The 15,714-nt window shown below is 43.4% G+C and overlaps 1 protein-coding gene across 12 annotated transcripts in view; it reads left to right on the top strand.

Annotated features, from left to right (window-relative positions):
• Positions 1 to 15,714, top strand: part of KCNH7 (potassium voltage-gated channel subfamily H member 7) — a 254,188-nt gene that overhangs the window by 199,460 nt on the left and 39,014 nt on the right. For all 12 annotated transcript variants that reach the window (XM_083493552.1, XM_083493550.1, XM_083493549.1 and 9 more), the window contains one exon: positions 8,052 to 8,451. In XM_083493552.1, the coding sequence (XP_083349678.1) occupies positions 8,052 to 8,451 (400 nt within the window). The remainder of the gene's footprint in view (positions 1 to 8,051; positions 8,452 to 15,714) is intronic.

Genomic DNA, 15,714 nt, shown 5'->3' with positions numbered 1-15,714 from the left:
AGGGGAAGATCAATAACAACATTGGGATAAAATAAAAAATTCCTTCCAGTAGCACCTTAAAGACCAACTAAGTTAGTTCTTGGTATGAGCTTTCGTGTGCATGCACACTTCGTGTGCATGCACACGAAAGCTCATACCAAGAACTAACTTAGTTGGTCTTTAAGGTGCTACTGGAAGGAATTTTTTATTTTGACTATGGCAGACCAACACGGCTACCTATCTACTACTGGAACATTGGGATAGCTGGCATAGAAAGAAGTCTGGCCACCATTGTGGCTTTTGTCACTGAGAACCCCTTGATCAGCTTCCAGGGAACCCCAAAGTGTTTCTCAGGAGATAGTATGAAAACCACTTAAAAAAAGAGTAACTTTCTTCTGCATGTTTACAAAAATGTAGAACAGTAAAGAAAGAGAATAAATGAGAATAAATTATGTGGAAGAAGCAAAACTGCCTGGGCAGAAGCAAAAGTCTGACAGTCAGGTTAAAAATAAATTTTTTTCAATATCAGAAAGAAAACAGTTTTGGTCCATGTTTGTTTTGTTAATTAGAATGCATTCATCCAAACAGCTGAATACCTATGGAATACCTCCCTAAGTGCAGCTCCACAATCAGACAGACTAATGCATCATAATACATTCGCGAGTCTGCTTCATCAGGCCCTAGCATATACCTGCCCTTCAGCTAAAGAGCCACTAATCATAAATCAATTTAGCACCAGGGTTCTGGAAATGGAAGGCTGAAATACTATTAGCATTACTGAAGGATTCAGTAATCAAAACTGAGAAACAGATATCCTTGGGGAGCTGCTGTAGCTCTGAACAGGCTTCTCTATGCCTTCCTTATTACCCAGATGAATGCCAGTGCAGGGCTTCTGTCAGTCAAACATTCCCAATACTCAGATGCACCAGAATTCCCTGCCCTCAGAAGGAGACACACCAAGGAGAGTGACCCTGCTGGGTCAGCCCAGTCCAGCACCCTCTTCTCACAGTGGCCAGCTAGATGCCTCAAGAAGCTCACAAACTGGACCTGAGTGCAATAGCCCTGTCCCTATTTGTGATCCCTGCTCAACCACCAAAGGCCGGCTCTGTTACTGCTCCCCCATGGTTCAGATGCACAGCTTGTAACTACCAAAAGTAAGGCATCTTGTATTGCGGCCCAACCTTGTGGCACTCCCTCCTCATTGAGGTTAGGCAGAACCCATCCCTTCTGAACTGCAGGTGCTGGGCAAAGACTTTCCTAATCTCAACAGCCCCACCGCCACCCCCATGATATACCACTGGCACTGGTTACAATAAACATAGGATGGGACAAAAACCACTGCCTCTTTACATCCATATGCATAGCACACATATCTCTGTCCTCCAGCATTGCCGCCTGAGGCAGCCCCCTCACACTACGTAATGGAGAGCTGGCCCTGGATATCTGCAAACTGTGTGTGCATGAAGTCTAATTGGAAAGAGCCTATGCGCATACAACTTTTATATGTGAAGATTCTGTTCGGAGAAAGCTTTGAATAAATGCAGAGAAGTTAGAAATGGGGACTGTAGACATTTGTATTCTCTTCTCCCGGTCTGACATGCATAAACAAAATAGTGTTCACGGAATGTTGCACAGGTCTCTCTTCTGTATTGCAAATACAGTGGTACCTTGGTTTACAAACTTAATCCATTCCAGAAGGCCGTTCTTAAACCGAAACCGTTCTTAAACCGAGGTGTGCTTTCCCTAATGAGGCCTCCCACTGCCACCGTTCAGATTCCGTTCTTGGACCTAGGTAAAGTTTGCAAACTGGGACACTACTTCCGGTTTTGTAGAGTTTGTAAACCAAATCATTCTCAAACCAGACTGTTCTTAAACCGAGATACCACTGGACTTATAACCCACTCTTCAGTCCAGAGACTTTCAGAACAGTTTTCATAAGAAGCTCTTTTACTTCATCAGATCCTTGATTCATCAAACTACTGGCAGTGGTTTTCCAGGGTTTTTGACATTCCCAGTTCAATCAGGAACATTGCAGATGTAGAGTAGATGATCTGCCACTGATCTACAGCTTAAAATTTAAAGGCACAAAATGTTTTTGCATATCCTTATTTGTAGCATTGACACAATGTTAATAAAATAGATTGAACTATTTTTTAAAAAAAAGTTGGAAAGGGTTTATGGTAAAGCGCCCAACATATAAAAAGTTCTCTGTCCAGCACCAAAAATCCCCATCAGTGTCAGCATCAGACAAGATTCCCATGAGGAAGCTTTCCACTACTAGGACACAATAGAAGACCCTTTCCCTGGTCAACTCTATCTCACTTCAGAAAATGAGAAAACTTGAGTAAGGGTCTCCAGGGATGACCTTAAAACTCTAGAAGATAGAAAGGGAGGTGTAGAGGCAGACATAAACTAGCAATACTGAAATAAGAATTCCGAGAACCTAATTGTGATCAAGTTGTAGATAGGTAGCCGTGTTGGTCTGCCATAGTCAAAATAAAAAAATTCCTTCCAGTAGCACCTTAAAGACCAACTAAGTTAGTTCTTGGTATGAGCTTTTGTGTGCATGCACACTTCTTCAGATACACTGAAACAGAAGTTGATGGACTTCCATTTCATGCGGCTCAATGTGGTGCCTTCCATGGTTCCAGTTGTAGATAGGTAGCCATGTTGGTCTGCCATAGTCAAAATAAAAAAAATCCTTCCAGTAGCACCTTAAAGACCAACTAAGTTAGTTCTTGGTATGAGCTTTTGTGTGCATGCACACTTCTTCAGATACACTGAAACAGAAGTTGATGGACTTCCATTTCATGCGGCTCAATGTGGTGCCTTCCATGGTTCCAGTTGTAGATAGGTAGCCGTGTTGGTCTGCCATAGTTTCAGTGTATCTGAAGAAGTGTGCATGCACACGAAAGCTCATACCAAGAACTAACTTAGTTGGTCTTTAAGGTGCTACTGGAATGAATTTTTTTATTTTGACTAATTGTGATCAAGTGCTTGATAAAGGTGGGACTATTTTGAGCTGAATCAAGTGTGATGCTTTGATCACTATAATCTAATGATGGATTTGGAGCACTTCAAAACACGCCTCACTCATGAAGGATAAATTTTATCCCGACAAGTTGAGAACACGACACAAAGATTTCAAAGTGATAAGAGGATTTTTCAGCACCAGAATAAGACCATAGTTCCTGAAATGGAATTACTTGGTATAGACATAGTTTGCTTTGAATGTCACTTTCCTTTGCTAATCCTAAAGATGGCAAAGAATGAGAAATTGATATTTAGTTATGTAGCAGAATATTTTTATTTCCAAAGTAAATAAATGTCTCTATTTTCTGGAAGAAAATTAGAAGTCAAAATTTGATTTAACTGGGACCGAGGACAACTTTATTAAGCATTGAAGAATATTAAAAGGGAGCTTAACTTGGCCTGGTAGTACAACCTCTATAGGCAAATTGGACACCATCATGAGTCTCTGTCTCATTCCTACAGAGGCAATCCCAGCCTGGCTTAAGAGCATGGAGGGGAACTGTGCATTTCTTATTACCCCAAACACTATTATTCCATATTAAATAGCCCAACCCTACTTTTCACCTCTTACTGACAAAAACCCAGGTTGAGGGAGCCTAACTAGTCACAAGAGGACTAGAGTTCTTTTGTAACACAGCCTACTGCAATATCTTGAGAGACTACAGGTGGTGGGTGTTGGGTCGCACCCATAAACACATTCAAATATTATGGGTGTGAGGGGGACCTTGGGCCATGAAACAACTTTAAGGTCTTTGGCCACGTCTGCTCTACATGTGACCAAAAGTACGCTTAAAAAAATTATCACTGAAATTAATGTAAATGTTAATACTTCACGCACAGTATCTTAGTAGTGCTTATAACCATCCTAGAAGGTGGCTGTGCTGTATTTGGGCACAGTGAATCAACACAGTTAATTCAACAGTCAAGCTTCAATAGGCAACCTGGTGGTCTAGTGTTATTCCTACACTGTGTGTAGTGGAACTGCCTAGGCCAAAGATGTAGAACCTGCTGGACTATGCTGCTGCTGCTGCTGTTGTTGTTGTTATTTACTTATACCCCACCCATCTGGTTGGGCCTCCCCAGCCACTCTGGGTGGCTCCCAACAGAATATTAAAAACATGACTACAACAAAGACTACAAAGAGAAGGGAGTTGGAATCCAACAGTATCTGGCGGGGCACAGCCTCCGTATCACTGGCCCCAATCCCATGGTCCCCTGCTGATGTTTTGAACTACAGCTCCAATCACCTATGATCATTGGGCATGCTGGCTGGGCTGAGGGCAGCCAAAGTCCAAAACACTCGGAGGGCATTACATTAGAGAAGGCTAGCCTAGACCACCTAGTGAGTTTGTTGCAAATACAAGATTTGACCTAGGGGTGTCCTAATTCACAGCTGACGTGTTTATTAATTAAACTACAACTTTCCCCCTCACAAGCAAACCCGTGAGAGGGCCTATGAGGAACCGGTCCCAGCTTTTAGGAGATATCCACTGGGATATCTCTAAGTTTATGCTGCAGGGATAGATAGGAACTCTTTCCACACGCCGAGTTTGTCTTCTTTTGGCTGAAGGGTCAGCGTTTTCATTCCACCCTCCTTTGTAGGGTAACACTATTTGTTCACCTTTTCTTTTTTTAACTTCTCCTTGTCAAAATTATCTTGGTGCTTTACTCTGTGAATGGCAGATCTCCTATAGTCATGCATGTTGCCTTGGTGGGGGGTGGGGGGAGGCCTAGAATAAATATGGCAGTGTTCATAGCTAGACCACACTTTTCAAATACACCCACAGCGGATGTCGATGGCTGTGCCAGCTTCTTAATGCGTTGGCACTGCCATTATGTAGTAATGACACAGTTAGCTGCTATTACTGAGCTATCACATTGTGCTGTTGCAGGAAGGAAGTTGAAAATTTAGCATAAATAGAATATGTTGTTTTCAACAAACATGGCCCGTGGAATACTTCTCTCTCTCCCACTCCCCCTTATTGCAAGGCTAAGATTATTGAGTTCTAAATTCAGCAACACATAAAATATATAAAGGTTTATTCAAACTTTTAACATGGTACTTAGTGGAAACTAGTAGGCTGATTTCTCCCACTAGAACCTTAAATGTTTTCGGTTGTTAAACATCATGTATTATGCATGCTTTCTGGAAATAAAAAGAGGTGGTGGTGATGATGGGGGAGAATATATGCAAACTTTGCATCATTATTGACTTTCTCCATTAATATTACACATCCCGCCTAAGTAGATTTGAAGGGCAGAGGGAGCACCTGCGGTCACTATTTATAGTGTTGCATAATGTTCAGCATTATAGGGTTAATAATGGATAAAGCTCTGTAACTGACGACAGTAGAATGTTTTAGAGCCGAATTAGAAAGTGGTGCACTGTAATTTGAATTCTATAAGGTGGCCATATTTCAAAAAGTGAAACGTTATTAAGCTTTCTTTTTTGGGGGGGTGAGGGGGCAAAATTGTTGAGCTTTAGTTTTAGGAAATTTGCCAAAAAATCAACACTTTCGACATGGGTAGTGAAATATACTCGGAGTCGAGAGTGGATTTCTTGCTCTTTATGCAGCTCATAGTGGTGAGGAGGAATGGAAGTTCCCCCACAATATCTGCTTTATATACATTATTTACACAATGGGCTGCACGTGATTGGCTAATTCTGGGATTCTCCTTTAGGCCAATCAGGTTGTGGATTCACTTCCACCTGGAGCTGGATTGGGTGGCTCCTGCGGACCAATCAGACTGCTGCATTCTGAATCCTATTGTTATAGGACCAATCAGACTGCTGCATTTTGGATCCTATTCAACTCAGTACATAACAGGTAGCCATATGCCCGAGTTTCCCAGGACATTTTTCATGATTTTTGGATTCCGCCTGGACACTATTTTTGACATCTGGGGAATTCTGGATGTATAGCAATCCTAAATCCTATGTAAATCATTGGATAGACTGACAGAAAAAACAGAGGAGGGATGCTGGGCTCTATTTATTTCCCAGGGGGCAAACTCATTGACCAGTTGGGCCTACTCCCTGGGGAATGCCTGGACCCAGGTCCACCTACCATAGACCAAGCTGCAGGCAGGCCTGCAGTCCTTGCCAGCTGGCTGCCAGATCTAGGACCAGGCCTATGGCGAGGCCACAATGCCATCTTTAAGGTAGGCAGATTTACGCCCTGGTCAGCTTGAACTGCCCAAGAACTGCCCAGCTGGATCTGATCTAACACTGAGTTCCTAACACTGGTCAGACAGTGGTGTGAGCATTCATATAACATCCCCCCATTGAATCCAATGAAGCTTAAGAGTGCTTCAGCACCTTTGATGGGGAGGGCTGTTGTTCAGTGATAGGGCACAATCTTTGCTTGGGGAAAAAGCCCACTTTCAGCCCTTGGCACTTGCAGGTTGAACTGGGAAAGACACACATCTGAAACCCTCGAGAGCTTGGTGCTTGTCGGTATAGAGACACCTGCATGAAGTAGATAATGCAGCTTCCCATGTGCTTAGCATGGATACAACCAGGAGCTTATAATCTGCATTGAGGGATCTTTGGGGAAAGCAGCTGAAAAGTCTTGAAGGAGTGGGGGACAGTAGCTCATGCACCTCTGGCTTGCAGGTTTATAATACAATGGTACCTTGGTTCTTGAATGGCTTAGTTGACGAACAAATGGGCAGCCGAACACCGAAAAGTGTTCTGGTTTTCGAACGTTTTTCAGAAGCCAAATGTCCAATGTAGTTTCAACTTGCGTGCAGGAAGCTCCTGCAGCCAATCGGAAGCTGCGCCATGGTTTTTGAACGGTTTCGGGAGTTGAATGGACTTCCGGAGCAGATTCAGTTCAAGAACCAAGGCTCCACTGTATGTTATTGAAAATGAGACTGGTTTGCTCTTGTTATGTGTTAATAACTGAGAAGACTTAAAGAACTCCACAGTGGTTTATCCTGCTTAGTTTTAAACCGCTAAATTAGGTTAGCTTTTTTTATACTCTTTTCGTATGGATCTATTTTCTGTATTTATAATTGACATCATGATTATTCAACATTGTTCTTAAAATATATACAGTTCTCTTTATTGTTGTTCGTTTGGCATGCTGAGCACCACTTGGAGGACCATTGTGGGAAAGTAGCATATGATTATGATTTCGATGTGCCCAATGCGCCTTTGGGTGTGCATTGCTCAGCAATCAGCATCCTCTCCTCCAATGTCACATGGCAAACCATTAAAAAAGAAGAAGAAGGGAGATTCAAAAGCTGTTCGTGTACAGTGGGGAAACAGCTGTCTGAAGATGCAAATGTCATACACTATTCTATGGTCTGAATGCATGTGATCAGTCAACTTTGCTGGCAATCTGTAGTCTCTAGTTACTTCCTGGATAGGAGGCCTCCTAGGAATTTTATGCAAGCTGCCCTGAGCTATACTGAAAAAACATTAAATAATAAATGGCATTGCAATCCTGCGCATGTCTGTTTAGAACTAAGACACACGGTGTTCAGTGGACCCTTAATACACCCCTAGGGGTTGCCTGAAGTAGCTCATCTTATCCCAACTTGCGTTTCCCAATTTCTGTGAAGAAATCCTCATAGTGGGAAATTCCTTTATTTATTTATTTCTAAATCTATATACAGTGGAGCCTCGGTTTTTGAGCATCTCAGAAGCCGAACAATTTGGAACCCAAACGCTGAAAACCCGGAAGAGAATGCTTCCATTCTCGCTTCCATTCTCGAACATGCCTCGGAAGTCAAACAGCTTCTGAGGCGCGTTTCTCCATTTTTCTCAATGGAATTTGCTGATCGCCCATTGCGCCTCAGTTGTCAAACGTTTTGAAAGCCGAAACAGTCCTCTGGAACGGATTACGTTTGACAACCAAGGTACCACTGTATTAAAAGTACAAATATTCACTGCTGCAGTCACCTTGGTGGTTTTCCACAGCTTGTTGTGGAATTTGAGAAACCTATTGCTGTTCTTAAATTGCATTATTATTATTATTATTATTATTATTATTATTATTATTATTATTATTATTATTATTTTGCTCCTGCAGACAACAACCCTGATTGGCCTTCTGAAGACAGCTAGACTTCTCCGTTTGGTGAGGGTCGCGCGGAAACTGGATAGATACTCTGAATATGGTGCTGCTGTTCTGATGTTACTTATGTGCATATTTGCCCTCATTGCTCACTGGCTGGCTTGCATCTGGTACGCCATTGGGAACGTCGAAAGGGATTACCTGGCTCGTAAAATCGGCTGGTTGGATTCCCTGGGACAGCAACTGGGAAAGCATTATAACCGGAGTGATAGCAGCTCTGGACCATCTATCAAGGACAAATACGTCACAGCACTTTATTTCACCTTCAGCAGCCTGACCAGCGTCGGATTTGGAAATGTGTCTCCAAACACCAACTCAGAGAAAATATTTTCCATCTGCGTCATGTTGATTGGCTGTAAGTAGGGACCTTCTGCGTTTTTCACTCTCCCCTATCTCCACCCCCTTTACTGGTGAATAGTGAACACTAGGTAAGGCCTCCTCAGCTCATAGATAAGATTCCCATAGGGAAAGCCTTCTAGCTTGCTTTTCATCTAGTCCCCCTCCCACCCCCACCCCCCAAAAAACCTGAGCTTATCTGTGTTTAACCCTGCAGCTTGTCTTCAATGTCTGGGCACAGGAGCAAAATGTGTCAAGTCATAATAGATACAGAAATGCCCCTGAATGCAGAATGCATGTCCCTAAGTACTAAACAACCTGCAAATGGCTGGAAATTGGGGTGAATGGATGTGAATTCCGGTTTATATTCAGTACTGATAAATTTCATTTTTAGAAATTAAGCACTGCCAAATACCCCTTTATAGTGTCTCTATGGGCTGGGTCACGTTTAGAATCTATCTTGTAAAGGAGTAGGACCACTTGCAGGCTTTGCAACCCTAAGCATGATTGATGTAAGGCTCCCTGGACTCAGCTGAGTTCTCTCCTTACTAAAGGGTTAGGCAAACTGTGGCCCTCTGGATGTTGCTGGAGCACAACTCCCATCATCCCTGACCATTGGTCATTCTGGTTGGGGCTATGAGCAGGTTTTTTTTTTCCCACACGAAACTCACTGTAACTCAGTTCTGACACTTTGCCATTCTAAGAGAACAGGGGAGGTGTTCCATCTGAGTTCTGGCACCTCTTTTTCTAGAAAAATAGCAGTGGTTATGGGAATTAGAGACTAATAACATCCACAGGAGGCACAGATCCCTTATCCCTGCATAGTATGTGTGTTATCCCTCTTTATTTTTCTCTGGAGTGTCCCTTGTAAAACCAACTATTTGGAATATCCCGTATGTCTTCTGTCAATCCTTTCAGCAACCCAGCTTAAAAATAATTTACCCCAATCAGCTTTGCTCTTTTAGGTGCTGCTTTTAGATGCAATTTTATCTGAAAGCCTCCCCGCCCCTTCCCCCCCAAACCACTTTAATTAAGGTCGATATCTACTCCTCTGCATTTTCTTCCCTGCTCATTGAGGAGTGTCCTGTACAGTGGTACCCCGCAAGACGAACGCCTCGCAAGACGGAAAACCCGCTAGACGAAAGGGTTTTCCGTTTTGGAGGCGCTTCGCAAAACGAATTTCCCTATGGGCTTGCTTCGCAAGACGACAGCCCATAGGGAAATCTCAGGGACAGCGGGGAAGCGCAGCGCGTCTTCCCCACTGTCCTCGGACCTCCTCCCGCCGCCGGCTTCGGAACGAAGCTCCGATGCCGGGCGGCGGAGGGGGAAAGCCTCCCGCCGCTGCGCGGCATCGGGACGAAGCCCCGATGCCGGGCGGCAGAGGGGGAAAGCCTCCCGCCGCCGCGCGGCATCGGGACGAAGCCCCGATGCCGGGCGGCGGAGGGGGAAAGCCTCCCGCCGCCGCGCGGCATCGGGACGAAGCCCCGATGCCGGGCGGCGGAGGGGGAACGCCTCCCCCCGCCGCGCGGCATCGGGACGAAGCTCCGATGCCGGGAGGGGGAGGGGGAAAGCCTTCTCCCGCCGCCCGGCATCGGATGGCTTTCCTGAAGACTTGGGGTGGGAGGAGGGTTTTCCTTCCCACCGCCAACATTCAGAATGCTGTTCTGAATGTTGGCGGTGGGGAGGAAAAACCCTCCTCCCACGCAAGCCCCGGGAACAGAGGGAAAGCGCTGCGCCCCTTCCCCTCTGTTCCCGTACCTGTCCTGAAGGCTTGCGGTGCGGAGAAAAGCCCTTCTCCGCACCGCCAGCCTGGCAAGCGGTTTCCCTAGGAACGCATTAATTGATTTTCAATGCATTCCTATGGGAAACCGTGCTTCGCAAGACGAAAAACCCGCAAGAAGAAAAAACTTGCGGAACGAATTAATTTCGTCTTGCGAGGCACCACTGTACATGTTTGTGCCTGTGGTATATAGGAATGAGGCCTATTCTATTGACAACTTACACTAACCATTTCTCATAAGATGTATGATGGAGCTCTTTTCATGCATTCATCATGTTCATGGGGCTCCCTAATAGTGGTGCCTGTCGATGCTCAAATGAACATTATTAGCTTGGTGGCAGAGCATGCCACTGGCAAAACTTACATGTTCTCATTGTGCACAAAAGAATATCGGAAACGAACTTCGGTCTTCAAAAAAAGTCATGTCATTTCCTTATCAGTGGGAGCTGTTGGGGGTGGCAGGGGGCGGGAGGGAGCAGTTTCCATGCACCCATGTTCAGCCCACGTCCTCAGTGCCTGCATGGGCTGGGTGATGGGAGCACCTTCTCCAACCTTCCGATCACAGGAACGCAGGAACAGCAACACAGCAGTCCCGAGGAATAGGTTCTGGTGCCGTGGACTCACATTTGCTCACGTGAGCACCTCAAATGCAGCAGAGTAACGGAAGCAAAGCCATAGAGGTTTTGCTGCATACCTAATTTATTTCTTCTAATTAAACAAATAAAAGAACATAGCAAACATGTACGAGAGAAACAGCTCTCTCATACTGCCATCTTGTCTCTAGACAGATCAAAGAAAAAACCTCAAAGTACTAGGGACGGAAGTCTGGAAGAGTAGCTTCCACCCCCTCCTTTCTCTCAGACGGAAAGTAAAACAAACATGAGCTGGTGATCCTTGCAATGGGAGGGATGAAAATGCTGACAGGCAGAAGATCATTAAGTGTCTAAAAACCATGCCATCCTATGGAAACACATTAAGGAGCAGGCTAGATAGGTTTTGTAGGGAGCAAGTTCCATAACATTGAGGCTGGGCAACCCCCAGGAAGTCCTTATTCTTTGTAACCTTCGAAGGTCACAGGACTCTTAAATTGAGACTCCTCTGACGATCTTAAAACATTTCAGGGTGTATACAAGAAGGTTGTCCTTACCTGCTCTGGAGGATAGGACTCAAACCAATGGCTTCAAGGAGATTTTGACTAAACATACGGAAAGACTTTCTGACAGTAAGAGCTGTTCAACAGTGGAACCGTCTCCCTCAGGAGGTTGTGGACTCTCCTTGCTTGGAGGGCAGAGTTTGGATGGCCATCTATCATGGATGCTTTAGCTGAGATTCCTGCATTGCAGGGGGTTGGACTAGATGCCCCCAAAGGTCCCTTCCTACTCTATGATTCTACCTTAAGATACCCAGCTCCATTCTTTTAATTGAAAAGCCTTAGCAAAAATCTCAGTCCAGCAGAACAACTAGGACCCACAGGGATTTTAAGATGATATCAAAATCGTTTAACCAACTGCTGATGGTGTCCATGTCACTAGGGCATGTGGGTTGGAACCTTTAATTTAAATATATATACAATATATCCCAAACATGCTTCTCTGTTATATATCCATGCGGAAAGTAACCACCTTATGGCCCTTTCAAAGGGTTGAGCTTGAGACTGCAAACATTGTTTTAGAAGTTTCATTTTTTAAAATGCTGTTTTTGACAGGGGAAGTGTTTTTGCTTGCGTTTCATTCATTTCAAGAATACTTGAAGAATGTGTTGGAAGTTTGGAAGCCTGCAGTCCAAGTGTTAAAGAGGACACACCATTACGGTGCTATGTCTGATGTACTCTATTTCCTCTCTGTATTCCCTCTGCTCTAGTCATCATACTTTTGCTACAGGGAATATTCTAGAAAGATATGAGCCGGGTAAAGTAGGTCAGGCTTGGTTCTCTTGACACTGCTGAGGGAAGGCAGCCTGTGGCACATAGCTGATATCACTTTATTTCTCTTCAGCTCCAACCGTGGCACATATTCAAGGAAATGTGAAAATGTGTGAATTGCTTATGGAGAGCCTTAACTACTTTTCTTCCCATTCTTCCTTGACTTAGAGAAGCTTCTAGTGGCTTTTGTGGCGGCTTAATCCATGAAGGTCTATTGGGTGGGGTCCACTCTGAAAGTAGAGTGTGTGATTTGACAAGGCAATTGTCAATTAAAATCCTCATAACAATAAGAAATGGCAAAGGAAATCTATCACTGCAATCACCTCAGGGCCTAGGCTGGATCTAGACACATCAAAGGGAAGCCTTTTAGTTAAACACATTGTAAATTTAAACAGAGAAAACAGGTAGAGAAAAATAGGGCTCCACAGCGCCCTCTGGTGGCACAATGATATATCACATATACAATGCATTAAAATCACTTTTTCTTTACCTATCTAGCTGAGTCCTAAGTCTTTTAGAGCTCCTGAACTTTTTGTAAAACTTAGGCTGGAACTGCTCCAGATTGCGGTGAACTGGAACACATAAAACATGCGCTAGATTCCTTTAACATCACAGGGATCTCTTCTAAGTGGGCATTTGCTTCATGCCCAATGGAATCATGTTTTCTTCCCACATGAAACCCCCTTCAGGCTTCCTCTTGAAGGCTGTCAAGGTGAGAGAAATGTGAGGCAAATAACAAGAGGCTGCACAAACAGGTGTGCAGAAATAATGAAAAACACATTGATACACCTATATATCGAAGTCCTATTGTGCTATAAGCAACAATGTTTATTTTTAAAAAAACTCTATTAGTTCCATTTTATATGATCATACTACCAGGGGTGGAATTCAAACCCGAGAAGAAGGAGTGAGGCACCCAACTCCTTACATCAAACTGTGCCTCCTCAGATACCATAACTCCAGATTAAGCATGCAGTCTGATGAAAACCAAACAAACGTATAATCACAATAATAATAATAATCTGAAGTGTTCTGGAGTCTGCTGCAGATAAGTGTGTGTGATATTAGATTTAGATACATAGCTGAGTCATACCCACTGAAATAAGTAGATTTAACTAAGTTGATTGTAATGGGTCTAAATCAGTATGACTAAAGTGTGATATCACCAATAACATTTTGATTCAATCAGATTTTTAAAATAAACTCTGTAAGTTTTGTAAATATTTCTATTGTGTCTCTTAAACAATAACAAGTTAAATGCTAAATACTTAGGGTTGCCATATTTCAAACAGTGAAAATCCGGACAGAAAAGTTGTTGAGCTTTCTTCTGGCAAAGTTGTTGAGATTGCCCAAAGTTGTTGGGGAATCGGCAAAAACAGCAATGCCTACATGGGCTTTCATACATCCGGATTTTCCCAGATATTTTGCTGATTTCTGCCTGGACACTGCTGCCAACTGCAGTATTCCAAATATGTCTGGTAAATTCCAGACATATGGCAACTCTTAAATACTGAGACCCCCAGAATAAGGTCTAGGTAGGCTGGGCCCACCCTTTAAAATAACTGATAGGCCAGAACTGCCCTTCCCTTCCCTTCAATTCCAGCTCTCCACCCTATATATAATTAAGAATAAAACAGGTTTCTGTATGCTAATTCCATTTACCCATCATGTTTTAAAGGAAATCCTCTTTATTAGTGTAAAGGCTTTGTGCACATGGAATTCCTCTCATTAATTTTGCTTAATTCCTTACTGCAAACTGGATGGTCACATGAATTATCTCTGATTATTTCAAGGAACACCTTCTTCCATGTGAACTTCCAACTACTGTTTAGGCTTTACAACTGAATCTAATGCATGTTGAGACTAAATTACAGGCTTCAAAGGAGCAGGCCCTTTACTGTTGCAGAACCACAACTCCCTTCCTCAGGAAACTGGGATGGCTCTCTTTGTAACGTCAAGTCAAAAAGCTTTATCTTTCCCTTCTGCCCTCAGCAGTGACAATTGCTTATATTAGTAGCAGTTCTCGCAGTAAACAAAAGTGCCATGCGTATGCATGTGGGAATGGAGAAAGGAGTTTGTTTTTTACAGAGAGGAGAGAATAAATAATTTTTCCATTGATTTCCTCGGCTTTCATTCTTGGAGATAATGAAAGCCGAGGAAATCCACTGCACGAATAAATGACAGATTTGATCGACTGAGCAGACGTCTCTCAAGAACTGATGTGGATAAATGGAAATGATTAGAAGTGGAAACGGATGAGACGAAGCTGCACTTTAGAGAGGCCTAATTAATGAACGTCGGTGCTGAGAAATGAATTGTGTCACAGAGGAAGGGCATGTAAGACAACATGACCCAGGAAGTGGAGCTGGAGGGGAACCGGAGTTTCACGCTGAGCTGTTTCTGAAGGCAGCGTCTGAGGGCGTCCTCTTGCACCCAGCTCAATATTGCTACCCATTAACAGTAGAATTCTACATGTGTCTACTTGGGAGTAAAGTCCTGGTGAGTTCAATGGCACTTATTCCCAGGTAAACGTGTAAGATTGGGCCCTAAGGTTGTTCAGTCCCCTAAATTCAACATAGCTCAGTCGTTAGAGAATGAGACTCTTAATCTCAGGATTATGGGTTGGACAAAAATTCCTGTTTTGCAGGGGGCTGGACTAGATGACCCTGGGGGTTCCTTCCAGCTCTGCAATTCGTTGATTCTAAGTTAGGGTTGCTATATTTCAAACAGTGAGAATCTGGACAGAAAATTTGTTGAGCATGGGGGAATTTTTCCCAAAGTTATTGAGCTTTTTTGGCAAATTTTGGTGGGGGGGAATTGAAGCTTTTGAGCTATGTTAAAGGAAAACTGCCCAAAACGACACTGCTGACATAGGTTGACATGCGTCCGGATTTCCCCGTACATTTTTCCCGATTTCCGCCCCGACACTGCTTCTGACTGCAGTGTTCTGGATATGTCCATGAAATTCTGGACAGATGGCAACCCTCTCAGGTCCTGAGACGGAGAGAGTGAACCATAAAGGTTGAGGATGTTGGTGGCTCTGTTGTCATTTTAGGAGCCACTGGTCTTTTTTTCCTTTCTTTTGTAAGAGCTTCTTTTAAAAAATTAAAAAGCATTCATTTTAGGAATCAGTAATCAAGGTAGAACATTAAAATTCTCATTGAAGTTCTGTGGCTTCAGTACATTAAAGGGAGCTTCTTCACAATAGCCAATCCTCCCCACCCCCACCTTGAAAATAAAAGAACTCTCTGTTCCCTTTGTGTCTAGAAATAAAAGAAATATTAGAATAAAAATGACAATTATAAAATAGTAATACGGCATCTGTTTCTTGTTGGCTTTTTTTTTTAATTAAAAGAAAGTACATTGCATTAGCATAAACAATTTTAACCAGAAATTAAATCTGCTAAATTGTATTTGGGACGGATGGTATAAAGGACGCCATAAAATCCCTGTTAGGTCTAAATCAGCCTGACATATAAACCAATCAAACTGAAATAACTGGAGTCTAGCCAGCAAGTGGCACTGAAGCGAGTCAAATGCTAAGGTTTGCAGCATCAGAAAGTTAAGGTCACTTCATACAC

This window comes from Podarcis liolepis, assembly GCF_965112155.1.
Source record: "Podarcis liolepis genome assembly, chromosome: 1".
Classification (NCBI taxonomy): Eukaryota; Metazoa; Chordata; class Lepidosauria; order Squamata; family Lacertidae; genus Podarcis; species Podarcis liolepis.
This window is presented reverse-complemented; position numbering and strand designations above follow the sequence as displayed.